General features: G+C 39.4%; 1 protein-coding gene across 1 annotated transcript in view; it reads left to right on the top strand.

The window, feature by feature from the left end:
* Window positions 1–21368, top strand: part of zfyve28 (zinc finger, FYVE domain containing 28) — a 151173-nt gene that overhangs the window by 55511 nt on the left and 74294 nt on the right. Inside the window, exons 2-5 of the mRNA XM_052020596.1 lie at window positions 6481–6621; window positions 15513–15650; window positions 16168–16370; window positions 20656–20745. Of these exons, the coding sequence (XP_051876556.1) occupies window positions 6481–6621; window positions 15513–15650; window positions 16168–16370; window positions 20656–20745 (572 nt within the window). The remainder of the gene's footprint in view (window positions 1–6480; window positions 6622–15512; window positions 15651–16167; window positions 16371–20655; window positions 20746–21368) is intronic.

Raw genomic sequence — 21368 nt, 5'->3', positions numbered from 1 at the left:
TAACCTTAAATATGACTGAACTAAAATTGGATATAGGTTTTGTCCAACTTCCCTACTTCAATTCTATTCCTGTAGAAATAAACCCTAATGCTTGTGTCTTTTATATATTTTTTGACTCTGTGTGTGTGTGTGTGTGTGTGTGTGTGTGTGTGTGTGTGTGTGTGTGTGTGTATGTATATATAAATACTACCTTTGAGTTCTTTGAGTTACGGCTTAACTTTGTGATTGGTCCGTTTGTGTACTCTCATTTCTCTGCCCAGTATGGAGTTGCACCTTCCAAGAAATGAGTGATCTTCCTTTTTGTTATGTTTTTTAAACTATATATGTCAATTATTTGCCTATTCTGCAATTTATCAACATCTTTCTATAACTTGTTGCAGTCCTCCTCATTATTGACAGATTTAGAAACTCAACTCTTCCCCAGTCTTTCCACTGTTTGTGGGAGGAACAAAAGGCTACAGCTCTATTTGTCCCCTGACTCTGCAATTTTTGACCTTTCTATTATGGGTATCTTTATTGATGAACATTAGAAAATCTCAATTACATTACTGCATTGATGCTGCTCTCTCTGTTAACTCATAAGATTGATTAAGGTTGGTCAAGAGTATTTTTTTTCCTTTTAGAAATCTCTGTGGACTCTTCATTATTAGACACCACTTTTTTTTCCCTTTAGCAGGATTTCATTATACTTTTTTCCTAACACTGACCAGTCTGTGGTTTATCCCCCTTCTTAAATGGAGGTGTGTTGGCTTTTAGCTTTTCTTTCAGCAATACTAAGTGATACTGTGAATTTCATGAATTGAATAAGTCTAGATCCTCTTTAACGGCACTCCTAGTTCTCATTTCTTTTGCCTTGCCTTTCTTCCCACCTTTTTCTCCAATTCCCAAAAGACCTTAGCCCCTCCAGCCTTTACGTGTTTGAACAGTGTTTGTCTTGAGTCCCGGTACACAACAACCTTGTTAATACACATAACAGCTGCAATCTATTAAACCTGTTTTGACACACTAAAAGAATTAGGAATTCTCATTCCATTAAAATGAGGCTTCCCATAGAGGTCTGAAGTGGAGCGAAGGCTTGCCTTGAATGCTAGGTCAAGGTAATACTTAATACCTTAATACCCTGCTCTATTTGCATAAATGAGTTGTGCACTCCAAGGCTCTAGAATGGATTCCTACAGAATTGACATTCCCAATTCTTTAATGCTTATTGGATATTAAGGTGGCATACTACCTCAACTGGATTTAGCGTAAAATGAAGTTTTAACACTTAAGGTTCTGTTGTCATTCATACTATCTGCATTAATCTTTACTTTGAAATATCGGGTATTGTTGACAGTCAAAAGAATCTAGATGCCCTTGTACACAAGTTACTGAAAGCCAACATATGTGGGTGCAGCAAGTGACGAGGAAGGCTGGTGGTATGTTTGCCTTTATTACAAAGGAATTTGAGTAAATGAGTCAAGATGTCTCATTGCAGTTATATATAGTCTTGAGACTGCACCTGGTGTACAGTTTTGGCCTCTTTATCTAGAACTGATGATATTGCTATAAAAGGAGTGCAGTGAATATTCAGTAAGACTGACAGGTTTGCCACATGGGGAGAGATTGAATAGACTGGGATTGATTCCAGAGTTTAGAAGTATGAGAGGTGAAGTCATTGAAACTCTTAATTTACATACAGGGCTCAACGGAGAGGATATTCCCCCGATTGAGCCAGGGGTCACAGAATTGATCTCAGAATAAGACGTAGGCCTTTAAGGACTGAGGCGAGGAAAAATTTCTTCATGGAAGAAGTGGTGAATATTTGGAATTCCCTTGCTTGCAAGACACCCCGGATGGCATCTGCGAAAGAATCTGTGCTTCCCACATTGGCTTCATCAGACGTCTCAAAACCCTCAGAACTGAAGCGGAAGGAAGTCATCCTTGCGCCTAAGGGACTGCCTAAGAAGTAGAAGAACTATTTCCTCTGCAGAAGTGAGAGGCTGCAGATGCTGGAATCTGGAGCAATAAACAACTTGTTGGAGGAACTCAGCGGGTCAAGCAGCATCCATGGTGGGGTGGGGGAGGAATTGTCGACGTTTCGGGTTGACTTTGCTGCTACAAATGCTGCTTGACCCCCTGAGTTCTTCCAGCAGAATGTTTGTTGCTAATTATTCCATTGAATGGAAATAAGTTCTGAAGTAGAACTGCTGAAGAATCTGACCAAATTTTCTGATCATGAGTTGTCTGTATTGACGATAACAATATACAAATTGAGCCACTAGTTTAGGTGTGCCGCAGGGGTCGGTGTTGGGGCCGCTCCTTTTTACCTTGTACATCAATGATTTGGATGATGGAATAAATGGTTGTGTGGCTAAGTTTGCGGATGACACCAAGATAAGTGGAGGAGTAGGGAGCATACAGGAAACAGAAAGGATGCAGAGGGACCTAGACAGTTTAGGAGAATGGGCAAGGAAATGGCAGATGAGATTCAATGTTGAGAAATGTGCAGTTGTACACTTTGGAAGCAGAAATAAGCGGGTAGATTATTATCTAGAAGGAGAGAAGATTGAAAGTACGGTAGTACAAAGGGACTTGGGGGTACTGGTACAAGATACCTTAAAAGTTAACCACTAGGTTGGATCGCTGGTTAAGAAAGCGAATGCTATGGTGGCATTCATCTCGAGAGGTATAGGGTATAAAAGTAAGGAAGTGTTGATGAGGCTCTACGGGGCGCTAGTGAGGCCTCATTTGGAATACTGTGCGCAGTTTTGGGCCCCGCATCTTAGGAAGGATGTGCTGACGTTGGAGAGGGTTCAGAGGAGATTTACGAGAATGATTCCGGGAATGAAAGGGTTTACGTATGATGAGCGTTTGTCGGCTCTTGGACTGTACTCACTGGAGTACAGAAGGATGAGAGGGGACCTCGTAGCGACATTTAAAATGTTGACAGGAAAGGATAGAGTAGATGTGGCTAGGCTGTTTCCCTTGGTGGGCGAGTCCAGGACCAGAGGGCACAATCTTAGAATTAGAGGGTACAGTTTCAAGACAGAGATGAGGAGAAATTTCTTTACCCAGAGGGTGGTGAAATTGTGGAACTCCTTGCCACGCACAGCAGTGGAGGCCAGATCAGTGGGGGTGTTCAAGGAGGAGATAGACAGATACCTAAATAGTCAGGGTATCAAGGGATATGGGGATAAGGCTGGAAAATGGGATTAGAATAGTTTTTTTTTTCCCCCACCCCATTTCTTTTTCCCTTTTCCTTGGAGCAGACTCGATGGGCCGAATGGCCTGCTTCTGCTCCCTTGTCTTGTGATATTCTTGTGAGGTTAGAAAAACATGAAGGTTAATAGAAAAGGTATCCATTTGAATATTTTCATCCTTTTATAAGAAGATATTTTATCCTCTTTTTATTGGATGCCATTAAATGATGCATGTTTGTTCACGCCAGAAACCGGTTTAAAAAAAAATTCATTAAATTCAATACATGAACTAGTAATGGAGAAATGCACAATATAGATTGAGAGCCATAATGGAAACATGTTAGCTGTATCTGCATTTATTAGTATGTCCAAAAAAGTCAAGTGACTTGCATAAAACCTTTCTGTCTCCAGTTAAATCCATAGCCCCATTCTTGCCCTTTAAGGCATTTGGGTGTGGTCAGTAAATGCTGGTATTATGTTTGAAAACTGATCATAACTGCTGAACTCTGAATTTCTTAAAAATGGAGAAGTCAGGAGTGCACAAAGAATCACTGATGCACCAATGTGAAACCAAAGATGAGAGTAATTGTTCTTTGTGACAAACTAATACCATTTGAAATGCACATTGAGGCACAAAAGCTTCTTGAGCTTGAAGGATGTCAATGGGCTTGTATCTTATTTTTCTGTGAATATCAATGGAAAAGAGTTAGTTTGAAAAAGTTTCATTTTGCTTTTGTACTCATTGTAAAACCAAGAATCTGATTTTTCAGCTTTTAAACAATTATACAGATGGACACGTCCTTGTTCCTATACTGTCAAAATTCTGTATTTTTCTCTCTTCAGTCTGAATCATAACTATTTGTTGTTTTTTTTCTAATTTTCTTTAATCTTTGCTGTTATTTGTCCTTTAACCCCATGGTTTTCAATTTTATTAAACTTTATTTTGTGTTACTTCATAAAATAACATTTGGTATTGGTTTATTATTGTCACTTGTACCGAGGTACAGTGAAAAACTGGTCTTGCATACTGATCGTACAAGTCAATTCATTACACAGTGCAGTTACATTGAGTTATTATGGAGTGCATTGAGGTAGTACAGGTAAAAACAATAACAGTACAGAGTAAAGTGTCACTGCTACAGAGGAAGTGCAGTGCAGGTAGACAATAAGGTGCAAGGTCATAGGTCATAGTCCATCTCATCGTGTAAGGGAACCGTTCAATAGTCTTATCACTGGGATAGAAGCTGTCCTTGAGCCTGGTGTTAGGTGCCTTCAGGCACCTGTATCTTCTACCTGATGGGAGAGGAGAGAAGAGAGAATGAGTGTAGGACCAGGGAGATGGCGTCCACTGTAGACCTGTTTTGGCGATAGGCAAATTGCAGTGGGTGGAGTTGATGCATGCCATGACCAGCCTCTCAAAGCACTTCATGATGGTGGATGTCAGAGCCACTGGTCGGTAGTCATTAAGGCATGTTACCTTGCTTTTCTTTGGTACCGGCATGATAGTGGTCTTAAAACGAGTGGGAACCTGAGATTGAAGCAGGGAGAGGTTAAATATGTCTACAAATGCTCCCGCCAGCTGATCAGCATAAGATCTGAGCACTCGGCCAGGGACATCATCTGGGCCAGATGCTTTCCTTGTGTTCACTCTGTGGAAGACTGATCTTATGTCCTCGATGGTGACCATGGGTTCACATTTCAAAGATGATGTATATATCAACTGCACAACTTGTCAACTTTTCCCATTACTTGCCCTTTTTGACTTTTTTTCTTATTGTGGTCCTAACCTTTAAGTTTGTTTTCCCCCAGGATTCTTCAACTCTGGCTAGAAATTAGTATTCAGTCAGAAGATAGAAATAATGGCAGGACGATGCTTTTGAGTTTTAACAATTAGAATATTTGACCAGGATGTGTAGAGCAAAAATCAGTTTTTTTTAAAAAAGCAATATCACAATATTGCTTGAGAATATTCTTGGGAGATGGTTAGTTTGTTTATCATGACAAGTACTGTAAATCTTATTAAATCCTGGAAGCCAGCTTTGGAATTACATTGATTCAAGAGTCGCGGACACAAAATCCATTTGTACCTTAAAAACAAAAATAAAGCATTTTTTGTCTGAAGCACAATTTAATAGATTTTATTTGTAGTCTTCAGAGCATATAAAGGAATAAGAATGGTTACTGTTAACTATTTTGGCAGTATAATAGATAATTATCCTACACTCAACAATTCTGTGAATCAATGACTGTCATTCCTCTTGAGTGGAGACTTGGAATGGCTTGACCAATTTATCAGATGCATTGAACTGCAAATATCCTTGGCTGTTTGCGTGGAAATCATGCCCAAATCATGTCTGAACACTTGATGTAACTATGACTAAAACAGATATCCTTGAATGTTTTGAAAGTTGGAATTGTAACTTGGTATTCCAAGTCTGAAGCTGGCACAGATGAGATGTAGGTTAATGACTTTGATATTATAAAGCTTATTAAAGGAGTATTGTTTCAAGGCCCAGTTATATGTTCAGAGTAAATTAAAGGAAAGTTTTAATTTTGTTCAGATAAAAATTTGTTATTGTATTTGTAGTTCATAATGTTCATACTATATTAAAGTTGATACAAATTTGTTGGTTTACTGTGGGTACAGATTTTAAACTTCATTTTATCAGTCTGCTCAAGAATGAGCTCGTCATTTGAGCCATTGAAATTGAATGGCAAAGAAGTTAACTTTATATAACATTTACCTGGACAGGTAAATATGCAAAATTGAGGAACGGTGTGTTTACTATAGTAATGTAACTGCACAGCATCTTGACTGGGAGATGTATTACCATTCCTTCATCCTGGCTGGGTGTAATTCCTGGATGCACCATCCTCTGGTGTATCAGTGAATGATTTTGCAATGGCTTGTAACTCAACCTCTGAGGACATGCACATGCAAATTCTGTCTATATACACCAGTTCTCTAATTAATTTCTACTAGGTTAGCCACCTCAGTATCCAATGCAAGCTTAATATGAAAGTTTTCAGTTAAACTTGTTTACTGTTTAAATAAAATTGCATGAAATCACCTTTTCTTGTTGCAACATGTACAAATATTCAATTACACAATATTACCTTAAGTATAGATTCTTAACTCACAGTCACTATTTGGCCCACTGTACTCAAGGAGTATTAATAATTTTGATATAGGTTTAAAAAGATGTGAATAAAATGATGTTTGAAGCTCTGGCTTCTGGTCTGCTAATATTATCATCTGATTGTAAATGTTAACTCTGGATTTTGTTTGAAATCCCAGAGATCAGATCCCCAACTGCTTGCACAGTTCTACTACGCAGATGAGGAGCTAAATCAGGTTGCAGCTGAACTGGATAGCTTGGATGGACGCAAGGACCCACAAAGGTGTACGCTGCTGGTCAACCAGTTTCGCTCCTGCCAGGTAATTGGTTGAAGTGTGTTACTGTTCAGGCTGTTTGTTATTTGTAATCTTATGGATATACCTTGTGGTTGCTTTGATACTTGATCTCATAACTGGATAATGCAGGTGCCTTTGTCATAAATAGAACAAGGCTTCAGAGCAGATGTACAACTACGACCTTGACACTACAACAATGAAAGATGAGTGGTGTGACACTAACTACTGAAAGATGATTTAAAAATAAATTTGAACTGAGTTTTTTGAACCAGGAATGAAGTGCTTTGAAATTGTCCAGCTAAGTAGTTTTGTGAACTATCCAATAGGCAAGTTTATTAATCAAATGAATAGCTTCCAGTTCTTTAGTGTCAGAAGAGAATTCCAGCTATTACTTGAATGAGCAAGGGTTGCAATTCTAATTAGTAATCATGTATGAAAATTATTTGATGTGTTGTACTTATTTATGCAGGTGCCCTGTGGTCCCATTATATTTTCAGTAATTGGAATCTCCAAGGCATTGCCTCTTCTTTTGATTCAAATAGAGGTCTTTTGAAACAGATGGAAAATTCTGTTCCATGCTTGTTATAGTAGGAATTTTCTACTGTGGTAGATTAAATCCTCTGCAAATCTTGAAAGAGTGACTGAACTATGGGCAATAAAATAATTAAAAGCAATCTAGTTTGAAAATATCACTGGCTCTGCATATATTATGGCAATGTGGTACATAAGGTCATGATTTGAATTTCTGCCAAGTTTCTGCAACTTGACTAAAGTGGTTATCTTAAGAAGCAGAATCATCAGTTGTTTTTTGTTTGGCCAATCAATGGTTAAATTTGGTTTTGCATCATTCTATTAATTCTTTTTAGATAATGATCCAATGCATAATACTTCATGTAGAAGTTTTTCCAGTGGCTACAGGTGCGTCATGAAGGCTGACTCTGTTTTATTTATGTTTGTATTTAAAAATCATCCTTTGTCAGAATTTTGCAGGTTAGAATGGAACAGTAACTAGAGAACTTTATCCTACAAGTTTTGACATACTAAAACATGTGTATTGATGGCAGTCAAAGAATAAATTGAACTTAAACCAAAGAATGTGAGGTAACATTTTTCAGAAGGTGCAACAAGACAAGGGAATATAAGTAGAAGAGTATCCAGAAGCACACAAGGACCTTGGGGAATACATTCACAGATCCTTAATGGCAATGGAAGATGCTCATAAGTTGGTGAGAAATGAATATTGAATGGTTTCCTTTATTTGCTGAGGCATCGACTAAAAGAGTATGCTAGAACTTTATACAAGACCAGTTAGATCACAGCTTGACTATGGCGTACCACGACATTGAAAAGATACAGACAAGATATGAGGATGTTGCCAGGACTGGAGAATTGTAGCTGCAAGGAAAGCTGGATAAGGTTGGTGTATTTATTTGAACAAAGAAAGGTGAAGGAAGAGTTGATACGTATAATATTATGAGGGGCCTAAATAGAATATAGAAAGGACCTACTTCCTATTGCAGAGGGGTTATAAATCAGGGGGCATAGGTTCAAAACAAAAACAAATGAGGACTTGAGCCATATCTTGAAATTCCATGGACCAAGTCTTTGAAAGTGCAATTATGTGCAGTTTTTATTTTGATCAGCACGTGAACAATTCTTGTCAGAAAAGTTGTATCAAACTTGCATAAATTCTTGTTCTTGTCATCTTAAGTAATACAATGGATTTTTCAAGGCCTTTCATGCTTTGATAACTACCCATCACTCCGAACCCCCTAATGTTTTGATCAACCATGTTCCTGCATTGTGAAACCTTAAGTACAGATTCTACTGTAAACAAGCACTGTTTGCAGAGAACTGCAAATGCCGTGTCCAAGTCCTCAACTGTGGACCTTCGAAATCAGTTAACCTGGACTTCCTTCATTCTTTACTTTTTGGACGGTCATCACTGCTTTTCCTGATTTGCCTTTTGGAAAACAAGGTGCCAAAACTCTCCCTTTGCTTTTGTTTTCACGAGAGATTTAAGCACATTTTAAGGTTTTATTAAATGGTGAGGAACTGGTCCATTGCAAGGAGAGTTGATAATGAGATTTAAGGTATGAATGTGATGGGCTGAAAGGTTTCCTTCTGTGCCATAGATTTCTATGATCCTAAGTTAATTAAATGATAATGATGGAAAAGACGCTGAGGAATTGAGGATTTTTATTGACGGCAAACGCATGCAATCTAGAATTGATATTATCAAACTGATGAAAGCATGTAAAAAGGATTTGGATATACACAGATAAAAGAAAAGGGAAATGGAATTAAGTAGATAACTTTTGCAAAAAATATGGTACTATACAAATGGCAGCCTTGTGTTGAATGATCGTGCTCCTGCAAGTATCTGTTTAGCTTTCATGCCTATTTTTCTACATTTGAGCTATTGCATTTTTGTTTTGTTCTGAATGGGCACTCTTAACTGACAAAGCTATACAGAATACTATCAGTGTCCCTATCTTGTACCTCATTCATTATGATAAGACACCTGGTATCTTTTTCTGATAAAAGCCAGAGAGGGAAAAATACTGTTTCGATCAAAGAATAATCTCCACGATTCATTCTAAGTGTTAGTTTCTAGTCCGCTCCCTCTCTGGTTGTATCCCCCTCTCTCTGGTTGTACGCCCATGTCTGCAACCCACGCCCCCCGCCGCCCCTACTTGCCTTTATCACTTCCTCTCTCCTGCTTCTGCTGACTGAATTACTGTCCAGTTAGCCCATGTGCAACTTGTTTGCATGCACGTACACTCCCGACATGGCAACATGTCTGTTGGATTTTGTTGCTTTGGGATATTTGTGGAAATATTGGAGCACAATTATTCACCTCCTGGAATGTCAGTGGCAATTTCATCTTAGAATTTCAAATATACAACAATTTTTAACTATGTTATTGCATTGCATCAGGAGGCCCAAAGGGTGTTGATGTCAAGATGCAAGAGATTTATAGTTCCAGTTGCTTTTTAATACCTGAAAGCAAAATACTACATGCTACAAATATTTTTAAAACAAGCTGGAAATATTTAATCAGGGAGCGCAATGGAGAGAGAAATAGTTAACATTTTGGGTTGGTGACTTTTTATCAGAACAATTCCCTACACCCATGATTGGTCTGAACAATTCCTGTAATTCCCACGTGGAACAGGACTCTGTATTCCACAAGTCTTAGTTTAACTCAATTAATAGATCTTAAAAGAAATACTTAAAGTACTAATAATATAAATCACTGGCTGTTTTTCCTTGCCCAGAATGATCTTTAATTCTCTGGCTCTTTATCTAAACCACATGCTTATTTAAACAGATCTGTTTCCTGCACTTCTTTTAAACTCCCCCAGGCTTTCTTTCCTGTATTCTTTAAAAACTCAGGGACTTGTGAATTATTGCAATACATGAGCAGATGTAGAGATAGTTATGTTAATGTACTGATTTTTGTACTGGCAACAGGGAAAATGAAATTTTTACTTTTCAATTCATTTTATTCCAATTCATTTGTGCATCACTGGCAAAACCAGCATTTATTGCCTGTAGTTTGGCAATTTCAGAGGACATTTAAGAGTTTGGAGTTGCATATAGCTGGATTGGGTAAGGATGGCAGATTTTTTTTTGCTCAAGGAAGGTGGATTTTTACAGCAGTTTGTGGTTTTGTGGTCATAATTACCTAGACTAGTGTTTCTGTTTTGAAATTCCAGATTATAAACTGAATTTAAATTCTCCAGTTGATGCATGGGATTTGAATTCTGGTTTCTGGATTGATCCAGGCCACTAGCTTATTAGTAATTGGTTCATTATTGTCACATGTACAGTGAAAAGGTTTTGTTTGTGTGCCATCCAGACAGATCATTCCATGCATAAGTACACTGAGGTAGTACAAATGGAAAAAACAACAGAAATCATAATATTGTGTTACAGTTACAGAGAAAGTGCAGTGCAGGTAGACAAATTGTAAGGGTCACGATGAGATAGATTGCAAGATCAAGAATTGCTCTTTTAGCATACAAGAGGTCCATTCAAGAGTCTGGTAACAGTGGGATAAAAGTTGTCCTCAAGTTGGTGGTTCGTGCTCTCAGGCCTTTGAACCTTCTGCCTGACAGGAGAGGAGAGATAAGAGAGTGACTGGGTTGGGAAGGGTCCCTGATTATGTCAGCTGATTTCCTGAGGCAGCAGGAAGTGTAGACAGTCGATAAGGGGGAGGTTGGTTTACATAGACTAGGCTGCATTCACTGCTCTCTATGGTTTCTTATGGTCTTGGGCAAAGTAGTTGCCATACCAAACTGTGATGCATCTGGATAGGATGCTTTCTGCAGTGCATTTATGGAAAAAAAATTGGTAAGAATCATGCTGAATTTCCTTAGCCTTGTGGGGAAGTGGAGGCATTGGTGTGCTCCTTTTGGCCTTTGTATCCACGTGGCTGGACCAGGACAAATTGTTAGTGCTATTTATTACTAGGAACTTGAAGCTCTCAACTATCTCCACCTCAGCACTATTGATACAGGCAGACATCACTCTGCCCTGTTTCCTGAAGTCAATGACCAGCTCTTTTGTTCTGCTGACATGGAGGGAGTGGTTATTGTCTTGGCCACATGTCTCTAGGCTCTCCGATCTCCTTCCTATACTCCATCTTGTTGTTTGAGATCTGGCTCACTATGGTGGTGTCATCTGCAAACGTATAAATGGAGTTAGAGTGGAATTTGGCCACACAGTCACGAGTGTATAGTTGGGCTGAGGATGCAGCCTTGTAGAGCACCGGTGTTGAGGGTAATTGTGGAGGAGGTATTTTCACTTTACTGGTTGCAAATTCAACCACTGCACCACCATAATGTAGACCAAGTCAGGATAACGTGGGTGTCTTGTCTGTCACTTGTAGATTCATGTGTAGAGATAAAACGTGCATCTTTTAATAGTTGAGCAATGAATGTTGTTTGCAGGTGTTTGACCAATAAATCATTTTCAGTCATTAGGTTTCAAATCCTAGTACGGAGGCCCACAGCCTTGTCTGGAGGTGGGTTTCATTGTTTGCATGTGTTTGTTGTACTATGCCAGGTGGCATGTAAGATATTAAAAGCACTTCTGAAAATGTTGCTAATATCAGGTAGTCTGTCCTGCTGCTATCACCCTTATACCTTCTGCATTTTTGCTTACAATATGTCTTCACTGACCAAGTTCTCAACTGCATCTATTCAATTTCCTGCACTTCCACTCTTAACTCTTGTTCACCCAGAAAGTGGGATTTCCCAAGTTCCCATTTTCCATTTCGCCATCCTGTATGTTCGGTGGATTATGCACAGTAATTTCTAATATTTCCAAGATACAGTTCAACACATCTGAAATGAGAGAGACTGAAGATGCTGGAAATCTGGAGAGTACACACAACGTGCTGGAGCAACTCAGCGGGTCAGGCAGCATCTCTGGAGGGAAATGAGCAGTCAACGTTTCAGGCCAAGATGTCGACTGCTCATTTTCCTCCATAGATGCTGCCCGACTGGCTGAGTTCCTCCAGCATGTTGTGTGTTGCAACACATCTTCCATTCTATTTTGTATTCAGAAGGCACAGGTTTCTTCTGCAATGCTCCTGTCCACTTTTACCTCTGCCTTCTCACCTCCACCCTCTCCATTTCCCTTGTCACAACACTTTTTCCCAGGCAATTGCAAGAGATACAGCACCCTGTCCTTTTTGCATCTTCCCTTCCCATCCAGTGATCTGAACATTCCTTCCAGGTGAAGTAGTGATTTAATGCATTTGCTGTTGACCATGTGGCATTGTGTACATTGGAAGCAAAAAAGATTGATAACTTTGCAGCACAGGGGTATCCTTGTGGACTAATGGAGTCTTCAGTCGCTTAGAACATAGAATACAGCACAGGAAGAGTTCCTTCGGCCCACAATGTCTGTGCTGACCATGATGCCATATTAAAGTTACTTCCTCTGCCTGCACATGGTCTATATTGTTAATGTGCCTGTCTAAATGCCTCTTAAACATTGCCATCCTATCTGCTTCAGCTGCCTCCCTGGCAGTGAACTCCAAGCACCTACTACTCTCTGTGTAAACAAAAAAAAACACAACAAAAATACCTTGCTTTGTAAATCTCCTTTAAATTTTCCTCCTCTCACTTTTTAAAGCTATCCCCTGTAGTATTTGAAATTTCTACCCTGGAAGAAGACTATTTACCCTGTCTATGCCTCTCATAATTTTTATGTAACTCTGTCAGGTCACCCCTCAGCCTCTGCTCCAGAGAAAACAATCCAAGTTTGCCCAACCTCTCCTTGTAGCTAATACTCTAATCCAAGCAACATCCTGCTGAACCTCTGCTGCACCCTATCCAAAGCCTTCACATCCTTCCTGTAGTGTGACGACCAGAACTGCACACAATACTCCAAATATGGCCTGATCAAAGTTTCATGCAGCTGATTCTCTCTCCCACTCCCATTCTAGCCTCTCTGCCTTTTGGTTGCCTACACTGTTCAAGCAAAGCTTAACATAAACCTGAGGAACAGTACTACAGCTTCCAACTTGGTACATCACGCCCTCAGGATTCAACAATGCATTTTACAGTTTCAGATGTTCAGTTCTAGTCTCATATCTCACATTTCCAGCATTGTTTTGTTTCCTCTCCCCTCTTCTGGTATTTCAGATTTCAGTACACCTTCAGTTATTCACTACCTTTTTGGTACCCTCTTTCAACCAGCACCACTTGTGTCATTCAATTTCTCCTAACCTCTTCCTCTTCACAAACTTCCACAGATCTTCCCTTTCGTACTCTCTATCACCCCCATCCCACTCCTGTCTTTTTCTCTGCATGTTTAAAGTTGTTCCATTGCTGACTTTTTAACTTGCATGTTCTCTTTGACCTGGAGTCCTCCCTGGAAGCTCAGATTTCCTCCCATATCCCTAGGAAATGATAGTTGGTAGGTTAATTTCCTGCAGTGTATTCCCTGTGGTTTAATTAACTGGTAGGAGAGTTGGGCTGGAGTTGATGAACCTGTGAGAGAATAGGAATGGGATTGATGAGATTGCCTTAAGTCAGCTTAGTTGAATAGTTGACTCTTGTGTTATAAATAAATGAAATAACTTTTCCTGGTCCTGATGAAATGTTATCAACTTAAGACTAATTTGGTTTCTGTCCACAGATGCTAGCTGACCTGTTTGAGTATTTCAAGCATTGACATAAATGCTGAAGGAACTCAGCAGATCAGGCAGCATCTATGCAGAGAAGTAAACAGTTGATGTTTTGGGTCAAGACCTGTCATCAGAACTGGAGAGGAAGAGGGCAGAAGCCAGAATAAGGTGGTGGGTCGGGGGGAGTAGTGGGTATTACATGCAGGCGGGTGAGAAGCAGGAGGGGGGAGATGTGAAGCTGGGAGGTGATAGGTAGAAGAGGCTGAAAGAGGAGGAATCTGGTAGAAGAGAGCAGTGGGCCATGGAATAAAGGGAAGGAGGTAGGGAAATAGATGGGCAGGTCATAGGGGAGGGATGGGCAGGCCATGAGGGTGGGGGGAGGGGGCCATAGGAATGAGGGAAGCAAAGGAGGGGAAAGAAAAGGGGAGGGGCGGTAGGAGAAGAGGGGAGGGGTTTCCAGAAGTGAGAAATTGATGCTGAGGCTGTCAGGTTGGAGACTATCAAGGTGGAATATGAGGTGTTGTTTCTCCAACCTGTGTCTGCCCTGAACGTGACAGTAGAGGAGGCTGTGGATAGACATGTCGGTATCCATGAACTGCATTGTCGAGCACCTTTGCTCCATCCGCTGCAAAAGCAAGGATCTCCCAGTGGCCATCCACTTCGATTCCATATCCCACTCCCATACCAACATCTGTCCACAGCCTCTCTCCATCGATGCTGCCTGATCTGCTGAGTTCCTCCAGCATTTAGTGTATGTTGCTCCAGATTCAAGTATCTGGAGAATCTCTTGTCTCTATTTCAACCATTGTCTGTATTTAATTTCAGATTTCCAGTGTCTACAGATAGGGTAAGCTGAATGTGTTTGGCAATAGAACCGAAAGTGACAGAATTTTTTTTGCTTTGCATAGTAAGTGGTTAGGATCGGAATGCACTTGCAGCAAGTAGGTGAGTGATGGTGGAGGGAGATTCAGTTGTTCAAAAGCGATCTGGAGATGTACTTGAAAAGGGAGGAAAAATTGCAGGGCTGTAGGAAGAGGGTGGCAAGTGGGACCAGCTTTCTTACCTATGCTGGAGCTGGTATAGACTCTGGACTGCATTTACTCCTTTTTGCATTGGAAACTTTCTGTAAAGTCTGCCTTGCCGGCTGAACATCCAGTGATGCAAGTCTGCTCTGCTGACCCACCTCGAGTGGCCTGTTCGTGACTCTAGAACCACAGTCCCATAATTGCCTGTTAACAGCCTAATGAAATTACTTAGCAAGCAGTTTCATTGAAGCTTCCCTTTTTTTCTATCTTCAATCCTGAAGAAGGGTCCTGACCCAAAACGTTGACCACCTGCTTTTCTCCACAGATGCTGCCTGACCTGCCAAGTTCCTCCAGCATCTTGTTTTTTTTCATCTAGTACTTCAAGTGTATTCTAACCACTTCAGTACAAGCTTAACATTACTACTTTTAAATTTAAACTTTGAAGTGAAGTCACGGACAGCATTGCTTTTTTTTCTAGTGACCTTATTAACCTCAGCCACTGTGATTTATATAAGCTGCACAAAGTGTGCAGTGTTAAACTGTAGGACCATTATCTCATCCACAAGCTGTCGTATTTCACCAAACACAAACTGTTTATTGTAAAGAGCAGAAGGACAAAATTAAGAGGATGTGTAACTTGTGTTGGAATTTGTAATAATATTGGTCCACTTTGGCAGATTTCTTAATGGTCTACCTTTAAACCAGGTTGAACTCCCTGAAATTCTTTCTGTTTTATAAATTAGGATAATGTGTTAAATATAATAAACCAGATCATGCAGGAATGCATCCCAAATGAACGAGCAAATCGGGATTTCTGCGTGAAGTTTCCTGAGGAAATACGGCATGATAATCTGGGAGGACAGCTTTGGTTTGGAGCAGAGGTAAGCTGTGTTTGATGGTTTCATCTCTTCGTACCTCAATAAAATGTCTATTTATTATCTTTGCTTCATTTGCACGAAAATGCATTATATGGGAAATAACTATCTAATGACTTTATCTGCTCAGTTAAGTAACCTCCCAAAAGGGGTAAATTGCAACTAAAAATGACTGTTTTAATCTGCAAGTGCACTTGCAATCTCTTCAGATTGCCTCCAATTTCTCTTCCTACAGTCCCTTAAAGTTATATTGTCTTGAATCGGTAAAGCACAGTTTTGGAACACATTGTTTTAATTAGAATATGTGTAAAACTTGACCTGTTAATGTGCTTCAACATGGTAACTCTAATTATGTACTGGGCCCTAAATGGATGCATTCTGGTGACTTGCCTTTTCTAGATGGGCAAGATTATTATTTGTGGTTATCTGCAAGAAACTGCAGAAGACAAATCATTCATTACATAGTGATTTTTTTTTGAGGATCAATTTTGATGTTTGTACTGTTCATTTCTTTTAAATCCAGTGTTTAGCTGCTGGTTCAATTATCATGAACCGTGAAATAGAGAGCATGGCAATGCGACCTTTGGCCAAAGATTTAACCCGCAGCCTAGAAGAAGTACGAAATGTTATCCGTGACCAGTGCCTGAGAGACTTGAATGCCTATACTGACAAAATGAAGGAATCCCTCAAACAATTTGATGGCTTGTTTGCAGAATTTGAACTATGGTAAATCTTGATGCATGCACTATTATCAGAATCTTGTGCTCCATTCCAATTTTTTTCCTATCAATTTCAGAGTAGGTTTCCATACATGTAAGACAAGTTGTGTTAGATAGATGTAACTTTTTGAATGTGGTATATCTGGATAAATGAAAGGAACATGCATATGTAGTGTAGATTTTCAGAGGCATACACATGAATGTCTTGCAAAAATTCAGGAGAAAGCCAGAAGTTAAAACATAGCAATGTGGTCAGGAAATTGGTTGATATGTGGGAAATGAAATGTTGGGTTAAGTGATGTCTGTTTTCTTGAGTAAGGAATACCATAAGAGTCTGTTCTTAGTCATTGAATCTGTAGACATATTGAATTTGTAGACTAGATGACTGACACAAAAGTGGGAGCTTTGCAAATCGTAAGGCAGAACCACAGAATATGCTAAGAGGACTTGAGGCGGGTTAAGGAAGTTAGGTGATGGTTGAAAAATCTTATTTTGTGGAGTAGAATGCTGAAGGGTGTCAATGAGTAAATCATTTGTTCAAGTGTTTAATTCCTTGAGATATGGTGTTGAAGGTAAACATTGTGATTCGTAAATGGGGAATGGTAGATGAGAATGAGGTGGTAACTGCTTAAGACCCAATGATTGACTGCAATTTGAATACTGTGTGCTTCAAAAGGAAAAGCTCTCTCTGCTGTAGATTCATCAAGTTGACTGGGAAGGGTATCTTCAGTTGCAATGGGAAATGTGAGGTAAAGGTATATATCTATTCAACCAGGATATATAAATATGAGTATTGTGGAGGTTTCGAAAGCTTATTTTCTTGATGGGAAATTAGTGACACAAAATACTAATTTTCATTTGTTGCTATGAATAATGGGTTCTTCAAGCAAATAATTTGTTGTATTAAATGTTTTGGTATAAAGAGTAATTGGTGCAGAAATCTTGGATCTGTTTTTGGAAAGCCAAGAAATATTGTAAGTTGGGAAAGTTGTCTGGTTATTGCAGGGTCGGAAGTTAGAAAAGGGAAAGAATAATCTTCTCGCTCTCTGTCAAACAGCATGCACAAACACAATGGGCTGAATGGCTTCCTCCACTATGAATGTCTGACCTTTCTATAGTATCCACCTGCAAAACTTTACAATGAATGTTAGCATGTCATTCAACTGATGGAGGGATAACTGAGTCTTACGATATCAACACATGCATGCATCTTACTGCTTTCATTTGAGTCTACTCCATCCAGACTTCCCCTCAGGATTGTAACTGCGCAGGTAGAGATCACCAACTTGGTACCAATTACATGGAGATAACTGACTCAGTGCAAACCATAAGCCCACCTGCCACCTTCATCAGTTGAGCCGGTGGGTAAGCCGTGAAAGTCATTGGGAAAACCTAGCTGTTTGATTCTTTTTAAAACAACTTATGGTTAAAGTAATCCAAATAATATATGGACCCACTAATCATATTTCTAAAATTCTGAAGGTCAGCAGGTGATGAGGTGATATGAGAACTTGAGAATTTGTTTCAGTTGATTTATGTATCACTCTTGTGCTTGACTGATCAGGCAAGATGTTCTGAATAGTTGCAGTGATTTCCTTCTATTTTTATCATCCAAATTTTAAGCATCACAATTATAGGCTAATAGTGCTCTAAATTGAAATGATTTTTATCTCAAGAGATTTGATCTTTGTCGATCCTGTCATAACTTTGTAACAACCTAGTCAAGTGAAATGAAACCAAAATGGTATGGAAGTACATTAAAATCTGTAGAAGCAGACACCAAAAACAAATGCTACCTGATATATGTATCATTTAAGCCTTTATTAGTTAACTTTTGGGGTATGTAGGCAACAGAGGTTAACTTACCAGCCTCCAAAGGCTTGAGCTTCAAGAGACTTGAATCCAAATGTCACCTGAGAAGCTGAGTGGTTTTAAGTACTAGTTATATAATAAAGCATGAATGGTAACCATGATATTATTGGATTGCCATTTTAATAAAAAAAAACTTTTCTGATCCACTCATCTGCTGTCTTTGGCCTGTAAATGACCCCAAAACTCGTGGCAACTACCCAGGCTGAAAAAGCACCCTCTGAAATGACAAAGTACACAGCTCAAAGGTGTAAGAACATATAGCTTTCTATTGCAATTCTGGCTCCTTGAGCCAGTGCCATGGCTGATCTGACCTTGACCTCAGCCATACTATCCTGTCATTTCTCCACAGACCAACAACCTGTCTGTCTCTGGCTGGAATATATTCCGTGATTCAGTCTCCACAGCTCCCTGGGATAGAGAATTCTAAAGATGCATAACATGTTATTCTGAAAACGTGCTCTCTTGTTCTGTATTGGCTCCCTTTGGGGAAGCAATCTCCTGGACTAACGATCCAGAGAACCAAATTAATATCCCAATATGGTGGCTGTGAAATCTGCATCAATAGTTAGTCTTAGTAATAATATCCATGGAAACTCCTGCCCCCACCTGGCTCCGCCCACCCACCAGTCCTCCGCCCACCTGGCTCGTCGTGATGTGCAGTCTTTACCTGAAACATCGACTGTCTTCACAAGCTGCCTGACCCACTAAGTTTTTTGCTACAGAAATCTGCCTGCCTTGACCTGTCTAGCCTGGATGTAATTTAACCCATGATTCTTAGGAATGCAAATCATGGGTCACTTGGTTGTGACCAACACCTCAAAGCACAAAGGAATGGAAAATAATTGTTGGCCTTTATGGTGACACCCAACCCCTAAAAACCTATTCTCTCAACATCAATCTTGTGAAGTCTCCTCTAAATCTTGCGTTTCAAGAAGATAACCTCCCAATCTTAACTCCGATCTGCTCAGCCTTTCCTCAAAACAAAAACGGCCCATTATTCCAGAATTCAACCTAGTTACCTCTCCCTGAATATCCGTCCTTAAATAAGGAGACCCGTGCTCTCGCCGGATTCAGCAAGACTTCATTGGTTGCACTCCACATCCTCTGCAATTAAGGCAACTGGGGATCTGGTATGAGTACCCAATCTTCTGCAATTATTACTAAGGAATTATAATAGATCAAAACTGCTCCTTGCCTACTTCTGTGACTTTGCCCGGTCAATATGAAGATAAAAGTCCCCCGGGATTATTTATTACCTGTGCTACGTTTTGTGATTATGTTTACATTTTGTTTAATTCTCTTTTCACTTGTATTGTTGCTGTTGGGGTAGAGAGCTGTAAACTTGTGTATCCTGATCTTATTTTTTCTGTCCCTTGCTATTTCTTATTCCATCCATACCAATCCTTGTTCTTCTGGGCCATGATCAGTTCTTGCTTCTGCTTCTATGTCACGCTTTATTTGCAACCATGCAAATTTGCAACTCACCCCACACAAACCAGTTTCCATTTTGTTTGTCAAGTGTCCCAGTTTATGGTGTTAGGGCAAACTCATTAATGCCATTACATTTTCTATCTCTTGTAAGAATGCATTCAGTTGGAATGTCTTCAACTTTAATTTTTTTCCCTATTTTTTTATTGAATCACTGACTCTTTGGCTTTTTAAAGAACAAACCTGACCCTTCCCTTATTACTCTGCTTTTCATTACATGAACTGCAATTGTGATCCATGACTTCATCTTTTCTCTTGAAATCTGTAATCTTTCATTCACGCCTCATTTCTCCACCTGCCCTCATTAATTTACAGCCCTGTCAACAGTTCATTGTTCATTTTGCCAGGGGATGGAGGAGTTTCTGTTCTCCATGAATGTTGGATAAAGAGCTTCAAGTAAAGAGATTGGAAAAACACAAACTGCTGGAGAGAAAGGAGTTGGGAATCAAGTCATATTGCAGAATAAGGGGGTTCATGTATTGGTCTGAATAGAATGACCATTTTGAAAATATGTCCATCTGTTGAAGTCTTCTGGTTGTTCCTAATGCATAGGTTTTACTGTATGAGATGGGAGCACAGTGACTATCAAAGGGTGAGGGTGAGGATAATGGCTATTATCTCAGGCAAATTGGGCATAAAATCACCCAAGAGCTCTCCTGTCTGTGAAAGATTTAAACAAAAACTTGTGAATCTGATGGATCTAATGCTCCAAAGCAATACAGCTTTGTTGCAATTAAGAGGTTAAGTTCATAAATATCTGTAGCAGAAGACCCTCTTACTCTTGGTTTTGGACTTGATTGAAGACAGTTTAAAAAATGGTGATAAACATAAAAAGTATCCTGCCCTCCTTGCCTGTATTTTTATTTAGCCAATGTCAACTCTTATTAAGTTAATGTAAAAATGTACACTCATTATTTTGGCTTGTCTTTCAGTTATGTGTCTGCCATGGTACCTGTGAAATCTCCAAAAGAGTATTATGTACAGCAAGAAGTCATTGTTCTCTTCTGTGAAACAGTTGAAAGGTAACATCTTGGGGGAAAATTATGCACTTCCCTTAAGTATACAGTTTTTGTTTAACAGATGACAATAAGACTGTTTCTTTAGCTTAAAATGAAATTATTTTGTTACTGTTGTCTAAATTTACAAAATGTCGATTAACAAAATGTCTTCCAGGATGGCAACCCTTTGATAAACTTAGGAATACTCGTATCTTCTATCAACTTGCTTATCTGAAACTCCTCTAGTATTTTACAAGAGGCACTAATTTACTGGAGCTGATTAATGCTGCCTTTGGAAAAATAAGAGAATTATCTGATGGATATGTTAAGTATTTGTGCGGTGTTGATTGTTGACTCATGTCCATTCAAGAAAAAAGTTGAGGGTTCATGATTTCTGCCTCCAGAGTTTTGAATAGTGGACAAGTAGGATGTCTCAAAGAGGATTCACATTAGAAAAAATAGCAATATTAGCTTAAGTTCTGTACTGCTGTCTATTGAGATTATTGGGTATGTGGAATTGACTTCCAGCCAATGCTGTTGCCTGGTTCATAGTAGGATGAATTGTATGTCAGACAATACTTTTATTGTCCCATATAGTTAGTTTTGGTTGACCTTTTCAAAGACAAAACAATGAGCTTAAACAAAAT

This window comes from Pristis pectinata, chromosome 7 (genome assembly GCF_009764475.1).
Source record: "Pristis pectinata isolate sPriPec2 chromosome 7, sPriPec2.1.pri, whole genome shotgun sequence".
Lineage (NCBI taxonomy): Eukaryota > Metazoa > Chordata > Chondrichthyes > Rhinopristiformes > Pristidae > Pristis > Pristis pectinata.
The sequence above is the reverse complement of the archived record's forward strand: the minus strand, read 5'-3'. Positions and strand labels throughout refer to the sequence as shown.